Below are 21,916 nucleotides of genomic sequence, written 5' to 3' on the forward strand. Positions count from 1 at the left end.
TGTTGTTGAAACCCCGGACGTGTTGAGCACTCACGCAGACCAATCAGCGTCGTCAGACAGCCGACCAATCGGGTGAGAGCCCTCCGTGTGACAGATGGCGCGGAGCATGCGCAGTGCGCTTCCCTCTTTGGCAGCAACAACAACACACAGAGGCGAACCCAGTCAGTCTCGCCCCTCCGCTGTCAGCAGCAGCAGCAGCATCATCATCGTCGTCCCCGCCGGGTCCGGTGGCAGAGAGAGGATGGTCCAGCGGAACGGCAGCCGGGGATGCGAATGACAGTGACAAGATAATGGCCCGAATGAACGACTAGTGACGAAGTGAGACAGCCGTGTGAGTAAAGCGGCGGAGATTTGGTGGTGTCCTGCTGTAGGTAGTTGAAGCTAACAGAACGCGCTAACCTGAGAGGCGGTATGCTAGCTTCGGTAACGGCTGAAAGGTAGCCCGCTTTGGGTGTTAACGTTTAACCTACGGCGCCGCTACACCCCCGTGAAAAAAAAAAAAAAAAAGGCTCACACCGACTGTAAAGCTTTTCTTCTTCTACCGGCAGCGTTTGCACACATAACAGCGGCTACCTAGTCGGGTTAGTAATTCACACAGGCTGTCAGTGTGTGTTGAACAAAGGAGCTTTAACCGAGGGGCCGCATGGACACAAACATGCACAGAGAAGTCGGGTTTGTTTTGTGCTCCATTTCATGCTGACACACTTCAGGGATAACCACACGAGGTCTGACCTGGATATGTAGCTCATGCACGGTGGCCTAGCTAATTCTGGTTGCTGTTGAGGTGTATCATTACGCGGCTCCTGCCTCTAACTCATGTAAGTTTTATGTCTCTTTTGACGACCAGACTTTGTCCGGCTGCAGTTTACACAGCACCATCACGACCCATACTGTCACTGAGGTGTTAGAGTTGATGTGTAACAGCTGACACAGAGTTTTTATAAGTGCAACGAACCTCCTGTGGTTGTTTTTATTATAAGGACACTGTGACAGAAATACTGAAGCCATGGCTTGGCTGCACTTAATGGTTATTGTCTTTAGATCTTAAATGATTAGTCCATCTGTAGGTTAGTACATCTATATCAAATATTTTTCATCAATAGTGTGATAACAGGTACTGTTTTTCTGTTTTATATTACTGTAAACTGTAAAATCTTATGAAACTGTGCTGCGATTGTTTATTTTTCTGGCATTTTATTGACCAAACATTAGGTTAGATTTATTTCTAATTATCAGTCAATTAGGCTATAAAAAGTCAGAGACTGTAAAGTGAATGAAAGCAGTTTATTCCTTGAAAAGTCATATTTTAGCCACAGGTGATTCCAACACCCAAATTGTCACCGTACACTGATCGACCGTTACATCGTGACTGGTCAAGTGTTTAACACCGATTATCTGTCAGTGAGCGGGATATATAGGGCAGCAAGTCAACGTTTTATCCTCACAGGTGACATTAGAAGTAGGAAAAACAAGGGAAAAGGTTTGAGCGACTTTAACAAGGGCCAGTTGTTGATGGCTAGACGACTGACATCCCCAAAACTGAAGCGCCTTGGTTGCTCAGAGCTGGTTCCGGTCTGCGGTGGTCAGTACCTGTCAAAAATGGGCCAAGGAAGGAAAAAGCCATGAACTGGCGACACCGCTCACTGAAGCAAGTGGCGGAGCGAAGGCTTGTCCGATCCAACATAAATTGCAGGAAAAAGTTAATGCTTGTTCTGATGGAAAGGTGTGGGAACACGCAGTGCATCATCACAGTTTGTTGCATATGGGTCGATGTAGCCGCAGACCAGTGAAGCTGACCTCTGTCCACTGTCGATAGCGCCTAAAATGGACATTTCAGTTTCAGAACTGGACCATGAGTAATGGAAGAAATTGGTCTGGTCTGATAACAGTGTTTTATTTTGTGTCATATGGACAGCTGGGTGTCAATGTGTCACTTGCCTGGGGGCGCATACGTGCGCCAGGATGCACACTTGAACACATAAATACCAGGACCCAGGCTTCCCAGAAGTCTCATACACGTCACCGGTTGGTTGGTTTTAATGTTGTGGCTGATCGGTGTACATTCCAGCGTTTGATTTTAAAAACAGTCTTTTGTCTAAACATGTATTTTGCTGACTGCGTTTTTGAGAAGTACAAGTTAGATGACCCGGGTTCCTGTTAACGGGAATCATCAGACATCATTCATGTGTTTGGGATTCTTTAGCTCATGAGTCATTAAGTTGCCTAAAATAGGGATTGCCATATGCACTGGAGGCCTGTTCTGAGTTCCCCTCTGGTATGAGTGTAACTTCATTAACATCCCTGCGTCCTGGCTGGAGTTTAAGACTAACAGGATGAGTGGCCAATTAACAAGCGGCGAAACACTTCCTAGGTCTCGACTCCACCCGACCACCGAATGACGTGTGCGCTTTTCCTTATAGCAAGTAGTTACGCTTTTGCTGCCAAACAGCAGGACCGGCGCTCTCTGGAATTCCAAAGTTCCTTCGTGTCCAGACTTCCTGTCCTTATTTAGTATGAGAGACAGAGAGAGACTGGCGGAGATTCGCAGAGAAGTGAAGTGAACTGGAAGTAAACCAGTGTGCACAAAACAGAGAGCCAAGCAGACAGACTGACCTATTAACGATAGTAAACCCCCCCCCTTCACCACCGTCACCCTGCCTCCAGATATCTACAAACACACTGGGCTACTCAATGCATCACAAGAGCACAGCTTCCAAAATGTTGGCTATTATTTGCCAGCGGTAGCAGCTTCTGTGCAGCCCTTATGTCTCCGTCTGTTGGGGTGTATTTTCCCTGTCTGTCACTGAATAGAAGAGGGAGGCAGAAGAAGAGGGGAGGCAGCCAGCCACTTTATTCAAATGTTCCAGAGCCCGGCCAGCCAGCGGCCAACTGTAGCCGGCCTAAAAGAGGCTCTTTGTGAGGGCTCAGACAGATGGCCATAGAATGAAGACTGTAATGATACCCTCAACAGCCCAATACACACATACAGGTCCGTGTACTCGTTACAGGATGTAACGTCGTGCGTTTTGTTAGAGACGGACCAAACTCTGTGTGTGTGTTTGTGAGAGAAAGAAGGAGAGATGGGGAAAGGAAATGGAGCACAACAGAGTGATAAAGATAGTGATTATGTACAGTATGTGACAAGAAAGAGTGTTTGTTTGTCTCCCATATCTGTCCCATTTCTCCACACTGTTATTACTCTTGTGTTGCTCGTGATATTAAAAAACTGCTCCTCCTGCCAATAAAATGCATTTAAAATTGGACGGGATGGGAGGAAAATGAAAAGATCTTGATAACTCGTGGGTCTGCAGCGGCAGCGTGAGCTCTGCTGGAGCAGACATAGCTGTAATTCCTGTGATTCTTTCTGTTAGTGTCTCAGCATGTTGGTTAGTGTCGCGTGGTTCGACGCGATCTCAGGCTCCCGGTGGCTGAAAAGCACATAAACATTGTAATGTATGCAAATTTCTCACGAGCGTGACCCAAGCCGGACTCACAGTGGCCAGCTGTGGTAATATTGACCATGCCTTTCGTCTACTGACTAACAAATCGATGGTTTGGATATCATTAACCTTCCTCTCTGGCCTGCCCTCTTTATGATTATCTCGGTCTTTCTAGCTTCTTTTTTCTGTCCCTCTGTTTCCGGTAAGATAACGTCATCACTGATCGATGTAAGGACTGATTGATTGAGTCTCTTTCTCCCTCCATCTTTCTCTTACTTTCCTTTTTTTTCTTGCCATCACCAGCCTTTATTTCCACTTAATTGTTGCCTCCACTTGTAGCCCTCTTTCCACCAACATTTTCCTCCAATTAATCTTCCCTCTCCTATTTTCAGGGAAGGAAAACGCCGAACCATGTTGCTCTAAGTCGTGACCTGTGGTGAGCGGGGGAGGAGGAAGAGAGAGGCGCAGGCAGGCCGGTGGGCAGAGAGGCATCTGCCGCAGTTTCCCTTTAGGTGGCCCTTTGGCAAGGCACGAAAGCAATGGGCAACACGGCCACCAAGTTCCGCAAGGCCCTCGTGAGCGGCGACGAGGCCCTGGCCTGGCAGCTGTACGAGGGCAACCCCCAGTTCAGGGACGGCCTGGACCCTAACGCATCATATGGAGAGCAGTACCAGCACAACACAGCCCTGCATTATGTATGCCGCCATGCCATGACACGTCTGCTCAGGTAACGCTCATGTTTTAGGCTTTGTTTGACAGTTTAATTGAATCTGACAGTCGCTCTTAAGGCTGCGGTTTGTAATGTAGTCAAACAGTTACAAAAGGCAATGAGTCATACTAGGACTGAATAACAATTAGCAGCATGTCAGATTAAAAACATTTCCGAGAATCACCGTTTTCATAATTGCGTTTTAAGGCAAGCAAGGTAACTTAATGTACAAGGGTCCAAAGAGGCCTGCTACATATACTGTCGCATTATGTAAATGATGTTACAGGGCGCAGGGAAAGTGCATTAGCAGTAGCAGTCAGATACAGTCAGACCCCTTAACAGCACTTCCTTTGTAGGATATATAACGGCAATATGCAGCTCTTGACTAGCGGTGGAAACCAACTAAGTATATTTAGTCCTATACAATATTTGAGTATGATTTAACTATGTTCCTTGACATGAAGATGTTCGACTACATTCTAGAGGGAACTACACCGATCAGCCAAAACATTAAAACCACTGGCCTCATATGGAGAGCCGAAGTCCCGCCCCTTTCCGATTGCCTCCATGGGACCTATCTTTCGAAAAAATATGAACGGCAGTCTACGGCGAAAGATAAATTATTTTCTGGTCCCGATCGACTTTGTGCCTTGGATTATACATATATTGTTTTTCCAGAATAAAAAATGATTTTACATGTCAAGAATGTCACAGTTTGTCGCAAGATAGTTAAGTAAAACGCTATGGAAAATACGTAATTAAACGAACTACAAGTCCCGCATGCTGGCGCGTACAGAACCGACCAAAAAACTCCCTTCGTGTAACGACAGCTCTCGACATGACCCGATTTATAATGATTTTCACCTCGTTTGATGCTTCTGCCTTCGTCCTGGAAGAAGACGGTAAAGCTCAACAAGGAGACAGCCACAGTTCTCTAGTGACGTACATTGTTCGAGACGAGAGATGTAGTTCACTAAGCGATCTCATACAAAACCTAATGTTGTTCAGCTTATTTACGTCAAATAATTTTTATCTCTTGACGTGAAAAATTATCTTTTAAATTCACACACATCATATGTGAAATTCATGCCACAATTCGATCGGGACCAAAAAATAATTATGATCTCTCCATTAACTCCCGTTCATATTTTTTCGAAAGATAGGTCCCATGGACCGGAAGTAGAAGGGCGGGACTTCGGCTCTCCATTGTGTATGCCTGTTCTGACTTATCGGGGAACGATAGAAGTGGGGCCATTTGGGTCCTGTGAGCTGAAGTAAAGGGAGGGGACTCTGTGGACTTGGGCTTATTCCATCTTGGGATAGTCTTTGTATTTTGAGCTGTTCTTAAGTAAGTTTCTCCAGCGCATTGTCCAGCTAAGGTTAGCAGCTGCAGTCAGGGCGTGTAATTGGTATGAGTTGGGGTGTCTGGTCAAGCAGCTACATTTAGGTGGGGTCATACTTGTCCAGGACCGAATGTTTTCCATCTGAACATTGCATTGTAACGAGATGATAAATGCTGTTCACTTTATCTGTGGTTTTAATCTTGTAGCTACCTCACTACAAACTTCAACACGTCAGTCGCTAGTTTCTTTGAAGATGATGATTTTGCATCAAGGATAATATAACGAGCTTTATACAACACATTTCTGAAGACGATTCACAGCCTTTTTAGCTTTTGACGTTTATCAAACAGCAGTGTGTAGTCGGATATACATTAAAAATGTCTATGAGTTGTTAACAGCTCTCTGAAATACTGATTTATTCCTCTCCAAACTTCTCACATCACTTCATTTTAAGGCAAAAAACTTAAAACTTAAAACAGGTGTGTGTAGCAGAGCTGGGTTTTTTTGTATTTACTGTCACTGAATACAAAACTAGATCAAACTAGCTCTACCTGCAGCAGTACGCAGAAGCAGCAGACTTGGTAATAATAGTCTCATGGTGTCACATATAATAATAAATCGGTCAGAGGGACCAGACCAGTCATTTTACTATATTAATACTTTAGCTACATTTTTGTGCACATACTTAAGTTGGATTTTTCATGCAGGCTTTTTTTTTTTTACTTGTTGTTGCATTGCAGTATTTGTACTTTTATATAAGTGGCTAAACCAAATACGTCTTCCACCTCTCCCACTTACTTGAATAAGCACCTGTGAGTATCTTGTCGAAGCCTTGAAAACAGTTATATAATATTTTTCTGTGGTTTTTGAAGGGAGCTTTCCAATCAGCTCATCTTTGTGGTCTCAAATTGGACGTTAGATTTCAAACACGCAGGAAGAAACGATTTTGGCCTAATGAAAGGTCATATTTGCATTCTGGGAATCGTAGGATACAGCGTTCTTTTTTTTTTTGTTTTTTCGGGGTCTGTCTCTTACAGTGGATATCTATCAAATATATTCCTGCTTCTTCTTCTTTATTGATTCTTTTAAGTAGCTTTCCTTTGAGTCCCCCTGTTTAATGAAAGTGCTGTGCTAAATCACTACGGCGCCTCTTTAAGAGTATTAACAGATTTGAATTCACTGCATGGTTATTGTTCGGAGTGTTGTGAGCAGGTTTACTGCATGCACACTCGCTGGAGACAGGTGCACACAGCTGCACGCACACACACATTGACAGACAGAAACCATAAATTAAAGTGACTTAGTCTAACACAACATAAAAGAAAAGGGTTAAACTAGAAAACATATGGAGTTTTTTTTACCTCCTGCAGAGATAATCAGGCTGCTGCCCATGACCGAGACAGCTGATTCAGTGACTCAATAGCTGTCCTCGTCTCCTCCTCCTCCTCGCACTCTTCCTCTCTCTTACCCTTTCTTTCCATGATTACAGGGGGTAGGGGGGTCAGAGGAAGCCGTTTGAAAAGGCCAGTCAATTATCCGTGCATGTGCATGTGTGCACACGGGCGTGTGTGTGTTTTGAGGAGGGAAAACTGTGACTCCACAACTGCTTAATGTGTCTGGGAATATAACGCAGTGAATCAAATGGTGTGCTATTTGTGTTCCTTCCTACTAACCTATAATGGGCCAGGGAGGCGTGCTGAAGGCAGCGCTCTGCTCCCGATAAGTATCACAGGAAATGCTTCTTTGTTCCAGCACTTCAGCTGGACAGGGGCGAGCGGATAGACGGCCGAGAAATCTCAGACAAAATAACGATTCACAGAGGACAGAGGAGTGTGGGCTTGTAGAAGCTGGCTGGGTCTGAGTTTATTTAATTTTTTTTATTATTGACACATACGGGTGTATCTCACCTCTTGTCGTCTCTGTGGTTTTAATTGGCTCGTAATCCCATGAGATGTGCAAACTGTAAAATCACAAGTAGACCTATTCCTGGAAAAATGGGTGCAGTTCAGGAAGTGTAGCCCTTCCTCCACAACAGCCGAGCGGACAGTCTTAGAGATATGTAAATAACAACGTGGTTACTCATTGTAAACTTTTTTTTTTTTTGGCCGTTCAGTGTCTTCAGCCTGTTTTCTTTTGGTCTCACATGACAAACTAATGCAGAATCTGAGTTGTATTTACAGCTTTCACAACCTCCCCCCAAGCCTGTTGTTTCTAGTAAACTGATATTAGGGCCATTCATCCTGAACATGGGGCTTTGTCCACGTATATGTGTGTAGAGGTGGTGGTGGGGGGGTTTGGGTTCGAGTCAAGGGGGAATAATTAATGATTATTGCTGTGCGGGTGAGTTGGCAGTGCACCGTCATTAGAGCGAAGCTGCAGGGGTTTGTGGCTGACGGGATAAGAGGTTCAAAAGTGGAAGAAACTGACTGAAGTGCTGCACGCAGAAAAAAAAAAAAAATAAAACTCTAATTCAATAGTGGCTACTGCTGCGTCCAAGAAAAAGCAGCGTGTCTGAACCATTGTGAATCATGTGGATCTTGTTTTTTTTCTTTATATTGCCGAGAGTATAATTCAATATGTGAAGCTATTCTGATCAAAAAAAAGACTTCTAATTTAAGCTTTTCCGTGCAGACACCATAGCAGGGTGTAAAACGATATGTTGGTTTTTAAAATGATGGAAAAAGCTGAACTTGTAGAGGCAAATGAAAGAGCGGAAAGTTAATCAGGAAATGGAGGTTCTGACAGACAAACAACAGAGAAAAACTATTTACTAAACAGAACCGCAACCATGGTCTGGCTCTCAGTGCAACTCCCACATCCATCACCCGCTGTCTGAGAGTGTGTGTGTGTGTGTGTGTGTGTGTGTGTACACACCCGTCAGCCAGCATGTCCATTATCTCAGAGATGTTAAACAGGAATAGTCAATATTTTGCCATCTTGCTTTGCTTCCCTCTACTGTTGTTCCTACCCACCAACGATCATTTTACCGTCCATTTCACCTCCATGCTTTATCCTCTTGTCATCACCACTCATCTACTTCTTCCTCTTATCTGTCTCTCTTAAGATTGCTTCTCGTTTCTTCTCCACCTTCCCTTTGACTGCCTGTCTTAAACCTTCTTTTCCAATATAATGACTGAACTCCTCTGTGCTCATTTCGTCCTTGCTCCTTCTGTTTCGTTGTATAGGTCCTTCCTGTTCAGCAAAGAGGGGAACCCCAACAAGCGAAATGTGCACAATGAGACATGCCTCCACGTGCTGTGCCAAGGCCCACAGATCCTGCTGCTGCCAGAGGGAGCACTGTCGCCACGGCTGGCCCGACCCCAGAGGGACGAGCAGCGGCGTGCGGACTGCCTGCAGGTACAAGCGCATGAGCAGGGGCGAAGGTGGTTTAATACTGGTGTGAACAAAGTGTATTGTTGGAAGTCAGTGCTTTCAGTAAAGTTTAAATACAAATAAAGCATGTGTCTTTGTTTGCGTGTCCCTCTGCTGCCAGATGATCCTGAGCTGGACCGGGGCCAGGCTGGAAGGAGGCCAGTACGAGAAGGCCAACGTTAACGCCACCGACAACCACCACAGCACCTGCCTGCACTACGCTGCCGCTGCAGGCATGAAGAGCTGCGTGGAGGTGAGACGACGTCTGTGAAACCCATGCTCGCATTAGAATGATTTATATTTTATGCATAGCTGATGCATATTTATATAATTGGATTAGATTTTACAGCCAGTAAAATATGTAAACAGCCCTGTGGCGGTTTTTACTGTATTTGCCATAGTAGTGTTAAAGATTTTAAAGCTTTGGAATTAAAAATAAATAAACTAAACCTGACTCTTATAAGAGAAAAATAACCCACAGATTATCCTTTAAGATAAACGTCAGAACACATTTCTCTTCTCTTTGTTCCCTGTTCTCTAACTGTCTCTATTCACATGTATATTAATCTTTCTCCATTTCACAAAACTGTCTTGACTCCCACTGAATTTGATCCCTTTTACCATATTTCTTTGTCTGCTCCCCTTCCTCTCACCTCTTGCTTCTCTTGTTGTCTTTTGTTTCAAGTCCCTCAGTTTTCTTCCTCCTCTCTTAACAATACATCTCCTCTTGCTCCCATTTTCCTCTCCTAGCTGCTGATCCAGAGTGAGGCGGACCTTTTTGTGGAGGACGAGGACAAGTTGACGCCATGTGACCACGCCGAGCGGCACCACCACACCGAGCTGGCCCTCAGCCTGGAGTCGCAGATGGTTTTCTCCTCCTCCTCGGCTCAGCAGTCAAACACAGACGCACATGGTGAAACCAACCTGCTGCAATACAAGGAGGTGAGACCACGGTTACGGGATCTGTGGGTTCCCTGCAGGCCCGAGTTATTTTTAAGCTTTATAAATCACTGTTGCGTCTTTGAAACCTTCACTACACAGCAAATGTCCTTTGCAGTGGTGGCATCTTGCCTGGAAGAGATGCCACCAAGACGGAGCCTTGTATTTTCCTGTAAATGTAGGCTTTATGATTTAGTTTTTGTAGCTTGACTTGGAATAAATGTATATAGTAATTTAGGTATTTCTTGGTCTGCACACATATTTTATCACCAAAATTGCATCTGTTAATATTCTCGTTTCACAGGTCACATCATACAATATTTCTTACAAGTATAACTATGCGAGTAAACACAAGCACTCACCTCACATCGTGTTTCTCAGGGTCCTGGTTAAACTGAGGGCACCAGCACAGGCATAAAGCAGCTGCTGCTGCCAGCTGATAGCAGTTTGATCTTCCTTCCTGCAGCCAAATCCATGCTAATACTTAATCTCTTTCCCACCACCAAAACCACCCCCCACCCTCACTGCCCCCACATCCCAGTCCTCACATTATCTTTTTCACTTCCTTAAACATAACTCAGTCTGATACTTTTCCTGATTCTGTTTAGTACAGCTTTCTTCCTGTCTCGATTTGCCCTTGCCTTCCATATGACCCTCTGTTTTTCTTCTGTTCTTCCTCTTTCATTTTATTTCTCTCAATATGTACTTAACATTTCTCTGTCTCTATCCTTTTAGCCTTACGAGGGACTGAAGCTTCAGGATCTGCGCAGGCTGAAGGACATGTTGATTGTGGAGACGGCAGACATGCTGCAAGCCCCCCTCTTCACTGCTGAGGCCCTTCTGCGAGCACACGGTGTGTGTTTCCACCACTACTACTAGAGGAGATTCATGTCTGACCCTCACAGTTCTGTCGTTATGACGACGGCATTTAGGGACAATTACATAAGTAATTTGTCTTTGACCTCTTAATTATATTTGATTGCTTCTCTCAGACTGGGACAGAGAAAAGCTACTGGAAGCCTGGATGTCTGACGCTGAGGGCTGCTGCCAGCGCTCCGGCGTCACCATGCCCACCCCGCCACCCAGCGGCTACAATGCTTGGGACACCCTGCCCTCCCCTCGCACTCCCAGGACGCCACGCTCACCCCTTACACTCACCCTCACTTCCCCCACCGATAGCTGCCTCACACCTGGAGAGGAAAGCCTGGCCATGGTGAGCAGTGGGAGAAGAAGTACTCGGATCTTTGAGCTTAAAAAAATAAATTATCAGCATAATGTATGTTGGAAGCCGTATATAGTAAACGGTACATGTCCTGTTCTCTCTAGCAGACGGATTGAATTGATTTGTCTGATGATATTAGGTTAATGTCTAATCTCATTAAAGCAAAGGGCCAACTTTGTAGCAATACTTCTTCTTTCTGCTCTTTGTATTTGTGAATTAAGATTAGTTTCTGGTCCACTGTGGTTGATGAAGGTGCAATAGCAGCTCAGGCTTTCTAGGTTTTCTGTCGGCTCCTTCTACCTGAAGAGCTGCATAAAATTAACACGGTAAAACAATGTGTGTTCACAAAAACACTAATTAGCACAGTCTCAGAAAACCCTGATCAGGTTTTGCAGCTGAATATTTTATACATGTCGCTGTTATACTGTCCCTCCCATGTGTGAATTGTGTGATTTTTTTTTTTTGTACCTCTTTTGTCTCCCTGCAGTGTGGAATATGTCTCTGCTCTATCTCAGTCTTTGAGGATCCAGTGGACGTGTCCTGTGGCCACGAGTTCTGCAGAGCCTGTTGGGAAGGGTAAGGCCCAGAACTTTGTGTGCAGATGTTACTGTGTGTGTGTTAAAGCAAATCTGTTTCACTTATTCCTCTGTGCATGTGCGTGTTTGTCAGGTTCCTCAATGTAAAGATCCAGGAGGGCGACGCTCACAATATCTTCTGTCCGGCGTATGAGTGCTACCAGCTGGTGCCGGTGCATGTCATTGAGAGTGTCGTTTCCAGAGAGATGGACCAGCGATATCTACAGTTTGACATCAAGGTAGAAACACAACATTCACTTTCAATATCTCTTTGTTACACATTTCCTTTATTTTTGTTTGCTTCTTCCTGGTTTTCTCTTTACATTCCCCGTCTAACATTTCTCCCTCTCGCCTCTGCCTCTCGTCCTTCCCTGTAACAGGCATTTGTGGAGAACAACCCAGCCATACGTTGGTGTCCTGCGGCTCGTTGTGAGCGAGCAGTGAGGCTCACCCGACCGGGCCCTGGGGACAGTGATCCACACAGCTTCCCCCTGTTGCCCTCCCCGGCGGTTGATTGTGGCAAGGGTCACCTCTTCTGCTGGTAATGTCATGATTTGGTATTCTGTATTACTGCTATTCACCTCACACAGTCGCCTCTTCATGTTTTATTGACATTGTTACTGACGTGTAACAGAGAAGGTTGCCAGTATAATATTTAAGCTGCACACTTTACTTCACCTCTTTTATTTCAGAGGCACACAATGCTGGAAGACAGTTACTGTGTGAACAATGTCTCTATTATGCATTCAGGTTTTGTCAGTATTTTTTTTTTTTTTTAATTTTGGAAACTGGAAATACCCGTTTTCTTTATTCATGCCCACAAAGGCCCCTCTAATCTATTTAGGTTTTTTTTTTTTTCCATATTTATCTTTTTATTTATTTAATCTCTACTTCCTTCCTAATGTATGTTTGCATTCTGTGCCCGTTTCTACTCTTTCTAGTTCTCGAAAAGAGTTCCCAATGTCCTTTTGGTTTAGTTTCAGCGCATTGTATTTTATCATACTCCGTTTTCTGCTTATCACCCTCCCTGTGTGCAGGGAGTGCCTTGGAGAAGCCCATGAGCCATGTGACTGTCAGATGTGGAGGAACTGGCTCCAGAAAGTCACAGAGATGAAGCCTGAGGAGTGTAAGCCTGTCCTGTTTTGTTTGTGTTTTTAGTGTTACCGGGGATCATTTTAGCTGCAGCTCAGTAAGCTGGCACCTCGATAAGGCAGTTAAAGGGAAAATTAGCCACTTTTTTGTGTGGACGTCCAATCAGTGTTGATGGTAATTATAGGGCAATTGAAGCAATAAATTCCTCCGCCCTTGTTTTCTTGACAGAGAATCTGAGTTTTCTGGTCTTTCTTTCCAAGAAAACTGTTACTGCTTTGTGATGTTTAAGAGCAACCTGCCCAGTTCATGAAGGTGGGCGTTTCAAACCTGGCGTGCCGACTGGCTCTAAGACATCTCAAAAACAAACTAATCAAAACTGAATAACACTACATCAAAGTAATATGAAGCCATGTGAATAGTTTATCTTCCAGTTTATCATTGGGTTTGATGAACATCCCAGTAAACTCTGTCAAACTGATGAGCCAGATTTTCTTGCACGCATGAGTCCCCACAGGGACTGATGTCAGTGTTGAACAACAGTCCACACAATTTATGGCAGATTCATTTTCTGTTGGTGTTGAAGAGCAATTTGAGCAGACACCACCGGTCCCTTTTTGCTCTAGGCAGTTAAAATGCTGGATGCTGGTCCCCACCAACTTTATACTCTGGCAAGGCTAATGCAGCTGCAGCCTCTGCCTGTCCCCACAGGATTGCTTCCTTCGCTCTCCTCAGAAAAAAAATAATAAAAACTACAAAATATATCCTTGTTCATTGCACCCTCTTCACTTCAAATGCATTTTTCTGTAGAAAACATAGTTGATTTGCAGCGTAAGCATGCAGCAGATTTTGTTGTTGCTGTTTCAACTTGTAGCTCTTCCGAGAACCAGGCGTTACTGTTTCCTGGAACATCAACAGATCTTGAAACTTTGCCCCAGATGCACAGAGAACGAAAAGTTCACATTGCATCATTAATTTGGTTAAATAAAGATAAGGTTTCAAATCATCAAAGACGTCTTTTAACAGCAGCCGTCAGGACTTCCTACCAGGATGTCTTAATATATATTTTACAACGTACTGGCAGCTGTTGAGGTCAATGATATTTGCCAAATGTGTGTGGTGGTGTACATCTGCAGGGCAGGTGTTAAACAGTGGAGACATAACTAACGTGTGCATGTGTGTGTGTGTGTGTGTGTGTGTGTGTGTGTGTGCGTGTGTGCTTTCCACAGTGGCAGGTGTGAGCGAGGCCTATGAGGATGCTGCTAACTGCCTATGGCTGTTGACCAACTCCAAACCCTGTGCCAACTGCAAGTCGCCCATTCAGAAGAATGAGGGCTGCAACCACATGCAGTGTGCCAAGGTATACACACCGATAATGACTCATGATTTTGTAAAGATAAAGATAAAGGCAAGAATGGTCATCACTATATAATTAACTGTTTCCCTCTTTGTTTAGTGTAAGTATGACTTCTGTTGGATCTGTCTGGAGGAGTGGAAGAAGCACAGCTCATCAACAGGAGGCTACTATCGCTGTACTCGCTATGAGGTGATCCAACAGCTAGAGGAGCAGTCCAAAGAGATGACTGTGGAGGTATAAACATTTACCACATTTATACACCGCTTGTCGTAAAATTCAAGCACATGTTCAAATTCCCTGCAGCATTCGTAACGTCCTCGCCCACAAAGACATTGGCCTGAAATAGTTTACATTTGTTACAGGCGGAGAAGAAGCACAAGAGTTTTCAGGAGCTGGATCGTTTCATGCACTATTACACTCGCTTCAAGAACCATGAACACAGCTACAAGGTAACACGTCTGACATAAACACACATTTAGAACAACGCAAAGGCGGCCTCTAAAGCTGCTTCTTGATGTTGGATACATATCTCCTTTGTGTCTGCCGTGTGTTAGTTGGAGCAGAAGCTGCTAAAAACGGCTAAAGAGAAGATGGAGCAGCTGAGCAGAGCCTTCATTAGTCGTAAGTGCCTTGCCCTGATCTTGCCCCGTTGAAAGGAGCTGAATCCAAATGGAGTCTGAGTGAACTGCTCGTCAGCTGCAAGTCATTTTCAAGAACAGTGTATTTGTTGGAATTGCCCAGATGTGAATAGATCCTGAAAGCCTTGACTTTGCCTTGTTTTGGTCATAATACATTAATCCTGAGCGCGCTGTGATATAAATTTTATCGATCCGGCTGCAGGTGAAGGCACTCCTCCAGACACACGCTTCATTGAGGACGGCGTGTGTGAGCTGCTGAAGACGCGGCGCGTGCTGAAGTGCTCTTATCCATACGGCTTCTTCCTGCAGCAAGGCAGCACCCAGAAAGAGATATTTGAGCTCATGCAGGTAATCTAATACATATGTGTCCTCTGCGAGAACAAGACTAACGACTTTAAAGCCCCTATAGTTATTCCTTCAGCGTACTGCGTTCACTAAACCCTTCAGGGATGAACTGAAGGGTTTAATGAGCAGAAAATAAACCGAAAGTCTTATTAGTAAATTATTTCCATCGGTTTATTTATCTTTGCGGTGATGCTAGACGGCAGAACAAGGTGTTAAGAAAGTCATCCTCATCCTCTAAGAATCATAAATATCAACAAAAATGATCATGGAAACTTAGGAAATGTAATTTAAGAGACGCAGCCGCAGGAGATTTAACTGGAGATTTAAACTCTTGCTGCAGCTTGATACTTTAATGCATCTAATAGAGAGTTAAGTTAATTGCTTTTGTTTAGGTAATACAAATGTTGTAAAAACAAGCCTTTGTATTTTACTTTTTCAACACAGTTACTGCACATGTTTTTGGCTCATTTAGTGTCCAAGTGATTGTGATGTAATGTTTTCAGACATATGAAATAGTCTTCTCTTACTTATTGTTCACCTACAGTCTGAGTGAGCAGGTGGAAGTTACCATCTTGTCTGTCTTTTTCCAGACTGACCTGGAGATGGTGGTGGAAGATCTGGCCCAAAAGGTCAACCGGCCGTACCTGCGCACACCGTGCCACAAGATAATCAGTGCAGCTCGTCTGGTGCAGCAGAAGAGGCAGGAGTTCCTGGCGTCGGTGGCCCGTGGTGTCGCTCCCAATGACTCACCTGAGCCTCCACGCAGGAAGTAAGCTGAAACCTAAACACTCATGCTGTATAAAACTGCACAGGGCATAAATACGTTTTTTACAAATTGCACAGAAACCAAGTTATCTGCTTCAAACGTGCCACTCTTTATGTTTCAGTTACCCAGGAGGATCATGGGACTGGGAGTACCTTGGCTTTGCCTCCCCTGAGGTAAACGGAGGAACTCCTTTTGTCACACCATACACTGAAACACTAACTCATTTTGTTCTGCTCAGCTTTTGCTCTAGCTATTCTATGCGTCTTCGTAAACCTACGCTTGGTGGCCTACATCTGTATGAGGTCACCTTAATGCATGACTATGGTGGTGGCTGACACAGTTTGCTTATGTGTGTTAAGATGGGAAGTCGTCACTCTGTTCTGGGAGCAGGAGATCAAAGAGAGAGACAGTCACAGGTAATGCACCATAGTTTCTTGGCATAATGTGCAAGTGCATGAGCTGACTTCTGCCTTAGATTGTGAACCTGCTCGATACAAAATAGCCTTACAAGACAGCTGCTTAGCGTCGGATTTGTAATGACCTAACTTGAATGCCCCTTTTTTGCAGGATTATGCTGACATCCAGTACCGCCGCAGACACAGGCCCCGACGCAGAGCAGACATGCTGAGTCTGCACAGCCTTAGAAGCAGCAGCAACACTCCAGAGACCAGCAGGAGGAGTGACAACACAGGTCTGGCAAGCTTTTATCGTAGCCTCATATGATGCCTTATAGTAGAAACTGGATTATCCAAAAGACATAAAGTTTTACAGTTTGTAATATTTTCACTCATGTATGCAACGTATACAACATACAGATGTTTACAGCTGTGTGTTTGCACAAACTTCATAATCCTAAATTGTGACTTGTCACTGCACCTGACAGCCAGCAAATGTGATTTTACTTTATTGCTCCATCAATCTGGTTGAGGCACACAGGCATTGATCACTGAGATCAGTTTGTAATGAAGCTCCTCAAAGCAGTCCTAGCTTTAACGTGACATTTTGTGTTTCAGAAGGCACAGAGAGGACTGAGGGTCGCAGAAGAGCGCTGGGCTCGCTTGATGAAGACGATCCCAACATCCTCCTGGCCATCCAGCTGTCGCTCCAGGAGTCCCGACGAGAGCGAGGCCTGGAGGGAGTCCTGGAGAGAGGGATGGAGGGGAGGATGGAGCTGGAGAGAGGACAAGAGAGGAGGCTGGGTCCTGGAGGAGACCTGGGTGATGTCGCTTTGCACTCTCTCAACATCGAGGGTCCTCCGGGGGCAAGAGGCTCGTCCTTCCCCACTTCTCTCCTGGACCCTCCTCGTCCCCCTAACAGGACAGATTCCACCTCCCAGCCGTCCATATCTAACTCCTTCCCCCTCCCTCCCCCACCTCCCTCCCTCAGTGCAGAGCTGCTGGAGCTGGGAGACAGCCTTATGAAACTGGGGAACATAACCACTCCTTACGACCTGGACACACACACACAGGAGCAGCTCTGCTCGCACCACACATACAACCACACGGCTCCTTACACCACTGAACCTGCTTACAGCGACTGCAGCCATAGACAAGACCAGAATGCACTGACCGCCCCATATGTGCTCGATCATATCACCATCACAGATTCTCGCTATGACAGCAAAGAGCAGACTTACTGCCACTCCGGTGCGTATTTAGCTGAGGCTGAACACAGTGCCTCCTGCGCACTAGAACGCACTCAAAACCCCGTCCATCCTAGTTCATATAACCGGGAACAAACAGCCACGTATGACAGCGCCCCGAAACCCGACGACTCTTACAACCCCTGCCCAGAACACAGTAGCTCTTACACTACAGAGCGTCCTGCTACCTACGCTCTCGAACGCCCCTCTAAGTCAGATCCTCAGCCTCCTGCCCAATTGTGCCTCCCATCTCCAGAGCTCGAGCCGGAGCTGCTGCTTTCGCCAGTGATTCCTCCAGGGGGGCCTTTCACCCCCAGCGACCCTCAGAGTCTGGAGGCTTTGGACGCCACGGCCAGCGCTCAGCTGCTGGACAACATCATGGCCTGGTTTAACAACAACATCAACCCCCAGAACAACCCCCAGAGCCTCGCTCTCATCCCCTCCCCACCCACCACAGAGACCGACTCCTCCCCTGACACGCACACAGAGACTGAGACCGAGAGCCAGACCTCCAGGGATGTGACCCCCGCCCCGACCTGGCAGCCCCTGGAGGGCGAGCCAGAAGTGGACAGAGGGTTGACGAGTACCCCACCAGGTGCCGCGGTGGTGGCGGTGGCGGTGTCGAGGCCCAGCACTCTGGAGCTAGAAAACAGAGACGCTGGGGAAGCTGAGGGTGTGGATGCAGGGTGTGTGGCTGACCTGTCGCTGGACGAAGCGCACACACACCCGTGCTCACACTCCCAAAATGAAAGTCCCGCACACACCGCCCCGGCCACACAGAGAGACTCTGACCTCGTCCTCCAGTTAGAGGAGGGCCGGTCACCTGAAGAGTGGGAAGAGCAAGAACACCTAGTGTGACAGCGACAGAACAATGTAGAGAGAGAAAGTTGAGCCAAGTACAGGAAGTGAAAGAGTATGATGAGGAAAAGAAATCAAAGAGTAGAGAGAAGAGAAAGAGAGAAGCACTGATGGAGAGTATAGTGGTGACGCCTCTGTTAAAGATGTAGGTCTTTGAGGTTTTGAGTGTTTACTGTATGTATTATACTGTATCTAGAGAGGACATGAAGCCCTGCGGACTTTGTCCAGTAAAGATGATGTCACACGCAGTTTCATAATATTTAAGTGCTTTTTGTCTGCTCTAAAAACAGACAAGTTGGACTTCAAAACAAAAGAGTGTTTAAATCGGAGTACGTCGATGGAAAAGCTACTGATATCATGACACATAAAATGCTACATGTTTTCTTATTTTATTTATTCCCCTGCCTCTCGTATTTGTCCTGTCAGTTTGTTCAGGGTGAAGTTTTGGTGCTGACCATGCTGAAATCCAAACTAGCCTCGTGAAGCAACACTTGATTAACACAACGAACCCAACCACGAGCCTGTTCAGAGCTCCAGGAGCCAAATATATACGACGATAGCTGTAACCCTGGAGCCTGTTTAGCGTGCTGTACAATCAGAGGGCCTGATTTTAAAGATTTTTGGACCTTCACGCACACTGTGCCTGTTTTGTTAGTGCCAACACACGACGGATCTTTCCTTAGGGAAGGCTGCGACGCAGGACGTTACACCAGACTGCTGCGTTAGCTGCTACAGCGCGCTGGATTGTTTGCTTGAGAGAAATAGTTTTGTTCCTCTGCGCAGGAAGATCAGAGCAGTACCTTTAAACCTAGTGGAGACTCGGTGTAGAGGGTGATGTCTGTTGCTACCCACTGCACCACCCTGCTACATATATTCCGATCTCCTCTGACTGTATCGGAGCCGTCATCCATCATCTGTAGAGCAGTGCTTTACTGTCACTTTGGCTCAGTATCTGCTTCTGTGTGCAAAACTCTTAACACAAATTGCCTTACTTCTAATTCTGGCACCAGATTTCACTTAAATGAAACCAGCTATTAAATGAGGGAATACATTATAGAGGAGGTAAATCAGAACGGACTGAATAAATTGTGTATTTTAAAATAACAGTAAGTAAATTTAATGCAGAAGAGAGAAAGTGCAATTTAAGCTGATACTATTCAAAAATGATGCTCAGATGTATTAAAAGCGTAATAATCACTAGATGTACAGCTCTATTAATGATAAAATAAATAAGTAAAATAAATATGCTACATCACTGTAAATATGTGACTTAATACTGTAGTACACTTTTTATTTGTATGAGTCAAATGGGTTTTTCATCAAACATAGGTATTGATATCACTTGTCATCTGAAACGCACTGTAGAAGAATTTACTGACAAAACATGGTGTTAAAATGAGAAGAAATGCTTCCACACACATTTATTCATCTGTTTAATCAGCAGTGAAGCCTCTGCTAACATCAGGTGAGGGCTGAACACGCGACACTGTGGCATTAAGAGTTTTGCACATCGACTCGGAGCCGAGGCAAACGTCAAAATATCTTGAAAAAGGAAACGGAGTCAAAGGTTTCATACCTGCAGCGTTTACCGTTACTATCAAACGTTTTCCACTACTGATAGCGGGTGCAGTGTGCTGTTATCGAGTATCGGGTTGGGTTTCAACTGTAATTTATCCTTTTTAATCCCTCACTATGGAGATGACATTTCTTCCGATCGAGACCAGCGTTGTTTGGTCCGTGTGCCTTTTTTGTTTTGGTCGTGTTTATTTGTTTGTATTTATTAGTATCATAAATTTTTAACCACGCGAAGCGGAGTTTGCAAACGAACGATGGAGAAAACGGCACTCGAATGCACTGAAGTTCACCAGTATAATTTGTCTTTGTGGTTTATATCACTTCAGCTGCCCGTGTTTTGGCCATTTTACTGAGTGAGAAGCAGCTTTGTGAAGGAATCATTCATTCTCCGCTACAATTAACAAACAATTCACGTGAGCGTTGTTGACCTTTGATTTCTTGAGGCCCTTGAAATATGACTCCTGGGTCGTCGTCCAGCCTCAGTCTAAGAAACTTTATTGCCCATGCAGCTATAATGTTTACAGAGGAATCAAACACTGCCTGCTGTGTCGAGATTTGATTTGGTGCTCTGAAATGACGATAATGCGGTTTTAATGCTACTTTCATGGCATGCCAGACAAAGATAAGGTAGTTCAGCTGAAATGTCTCCATCTGGGAGAGTTTTATTTAAAGTGTGAGATCTGAAGTGACAGACCCTGACGTGACACCTTCTCCTTCTTGATCACTGAACTGAAGGTGCCGAGCAGGCTGTTGGTGCTGCCTGTAATATTTCATGAAGCCCGCTGAGATGTGAGGGCAGCTGGTGTCACCCCGAAACTTTTCACACTTTGTTCCCTGAGGAATGTGGGGATTTACAGAGTGACGGTGAAGGCACCCAATTTTTGCACAGGCATGCTGTTCATGTGTTGCATTAATCCGGGGGCTGTCAGGGGAGCTGTGAGGGAGTGGTGGCTTCATTATATTTCATTTCCTAATTTAGAATTTGAGCGAAGCGTCCGGGGTCATTTTGTACACCACACATGATGTTTATAATTTAATGCTCCCTCAACCAACAACTTCAGAACTAAAAAAAAAAAAAAAAAAAAGAACAGAAATTGCACTCTCATAGATTATACTTGATACATTCCCTGCTGGTCTAAAGAAAGGTTTGATGTGCGGCCAAATCTATAAACGAAAGTGTCAGTGCAAAGTTTACTCTCAATAAAATGAACTGAAAGTGTGCTGCAGTGGGATTTGTTTCAATTCTGGAAGCAGATGAATTCATACGTGCACCTGAAATAAACGTGAGTCAAACAAGAGTACATGATTCTAGGTGATGTGTGTTACATGAGACATAGATAATGGACAATAGCAAGGGTTAGGGACAGCATTTCAAGTACTCAGTGTTGAACAACTTAGTGCCTGGACAGTGTGCTCATTAAGTTACTGTAAAACAAGAGCACAGGGCCATAAAATGATGTCAGTGATAATAGTAGCTATTACAGGTGATTATGCTCACCTATGTACAAATTAAATGTATGAGGTATCGTTAACAAGATGGAGAATTATTCATAACATTTAGGTGGGAATAGATAATTCTTTGCAATGGATAATGGGCAGGGTTGGTTGGGCAAGGACCACTGATAAGAATATATACAGTAGTTTCTACTCTTCTACTCATTAGACTTAGACTTAGATAAACTTTATTCATCCACAAGGGAAATTGCTTGGTCACAGTAGCTTAGTTGTACATAAAAAAACACTCTTAAGAACCTCCGATAAAAAAGATTAAATTAAATAAAATAGAAATAAAAAATAAGATAAATAAAACCTAGTAAAATTAAATAAAAATAGTATAAGCAAAAATGTACAAATTAGAATATTAGCATATGGACAAATGTACAAGAAATAGAGAAGGAAGAATATAAATTATATATACAGGGTAAGGTGTAAGGTGCAATAGTGTCCATAACATTAATAACATGGAGTTATCTGTTACAGATGGAGTACTGCCAGAAGACCAGAAGTACTGCCCCTTTAAATTAATGTTAAATTAATTTATATACT

At 44.6% G+C, this 21,916-nt stretch overlaps 1 protein-coding gene across 2 annotated transcripts; it reads left to right on the forward strand.

The window, feature by feature from the left end:
* The first annotated feature begins 168 nt into the window (after positions 1-168).
* LOC311501830 (ankyrin repeat and IBR domain-containing protein 1-like) lies at positions 169-21,168 on the forward strand. 2 transcript variants are annotated; one of them, XM_084563864.1, is made up of 21 exons: positions 169-331; positions 3,833-4,167; positions 8,678-8,849; positions 8,986-9,117; positions 9,615-9,806; positions 10,539-10,656; positions 10,796-11,016; positions 11,513-11,601; positions 11,695-11,839; positions 11,981-12,141; positions 12,638-12,726; positions 13,919-14,049; positions 14,146-14,280; positions 14,409-14,495; positions 14,601-14,667; positions 14,887-15,032; positions 15,620-15,798; positions 15,917-15,968; positions 16,155-16,211; positions 16,363-16,486; positions 16,809-21,168. In XM_084563864.1, exons 2-21 carry the CDS (start codon positions 3,980-3,982, stop codon positions 18,293-18,295), a joined length of 3,972 nt encoding a protein of 1,323 aa, XP_084419990.1. In that variant the 5' UTR covers positions 169-331; positions 3,833-3,979; the 3' UTR covers positions 18,296-21,168. The 2 variants fall into 2 exon arrangements, with proteins under 2 accessions (XP_084419990.1, XP_084419991.1); XM_084563865.1 differs by lacking the exon at positions 16,155-16,211.
* Positions 21,169-21,916: the final 748 nt, after the last annotated feature.

The sequence above is a fragment of the Chelon labrosus genome (genome assembly GCF_963514085.1).
Source record: "Chelon labrosus genome assembly, chromosome: 16".
Classification (NCBI taxonomy): domain Eukaryota; kingdom Metazoa; phylum Chordata; class Actinopteri; order Mugiliformes; family Mugilidae; genus Chelon; species Chelon labrosus.

Bases quoted from the DNA above. Each gene is read 5' to 3' on its own strand.
- LOC311501830 (XM_084563864.1), top strand. From the start codon at position 3,980: ATGGGCAACACGGCCACCAAGTTCCGCAAGGCCCTCGTGAGCGGCGAC. The intron at 14,281-14,408 runs GTATAAACATTT...CATTTGTTACAG, and splicing joins CCAAAGAGATGACTGTGGAG to GCGGAGAAGAAGCACAAGAG. The intron at 15,033-15,619 runs GTAATCTAATAC...GTCTTTTTCCAG, and splicing joins AGATATTTGAGCTCATGCAG to ACTGACCTGGAGATGGTGGT.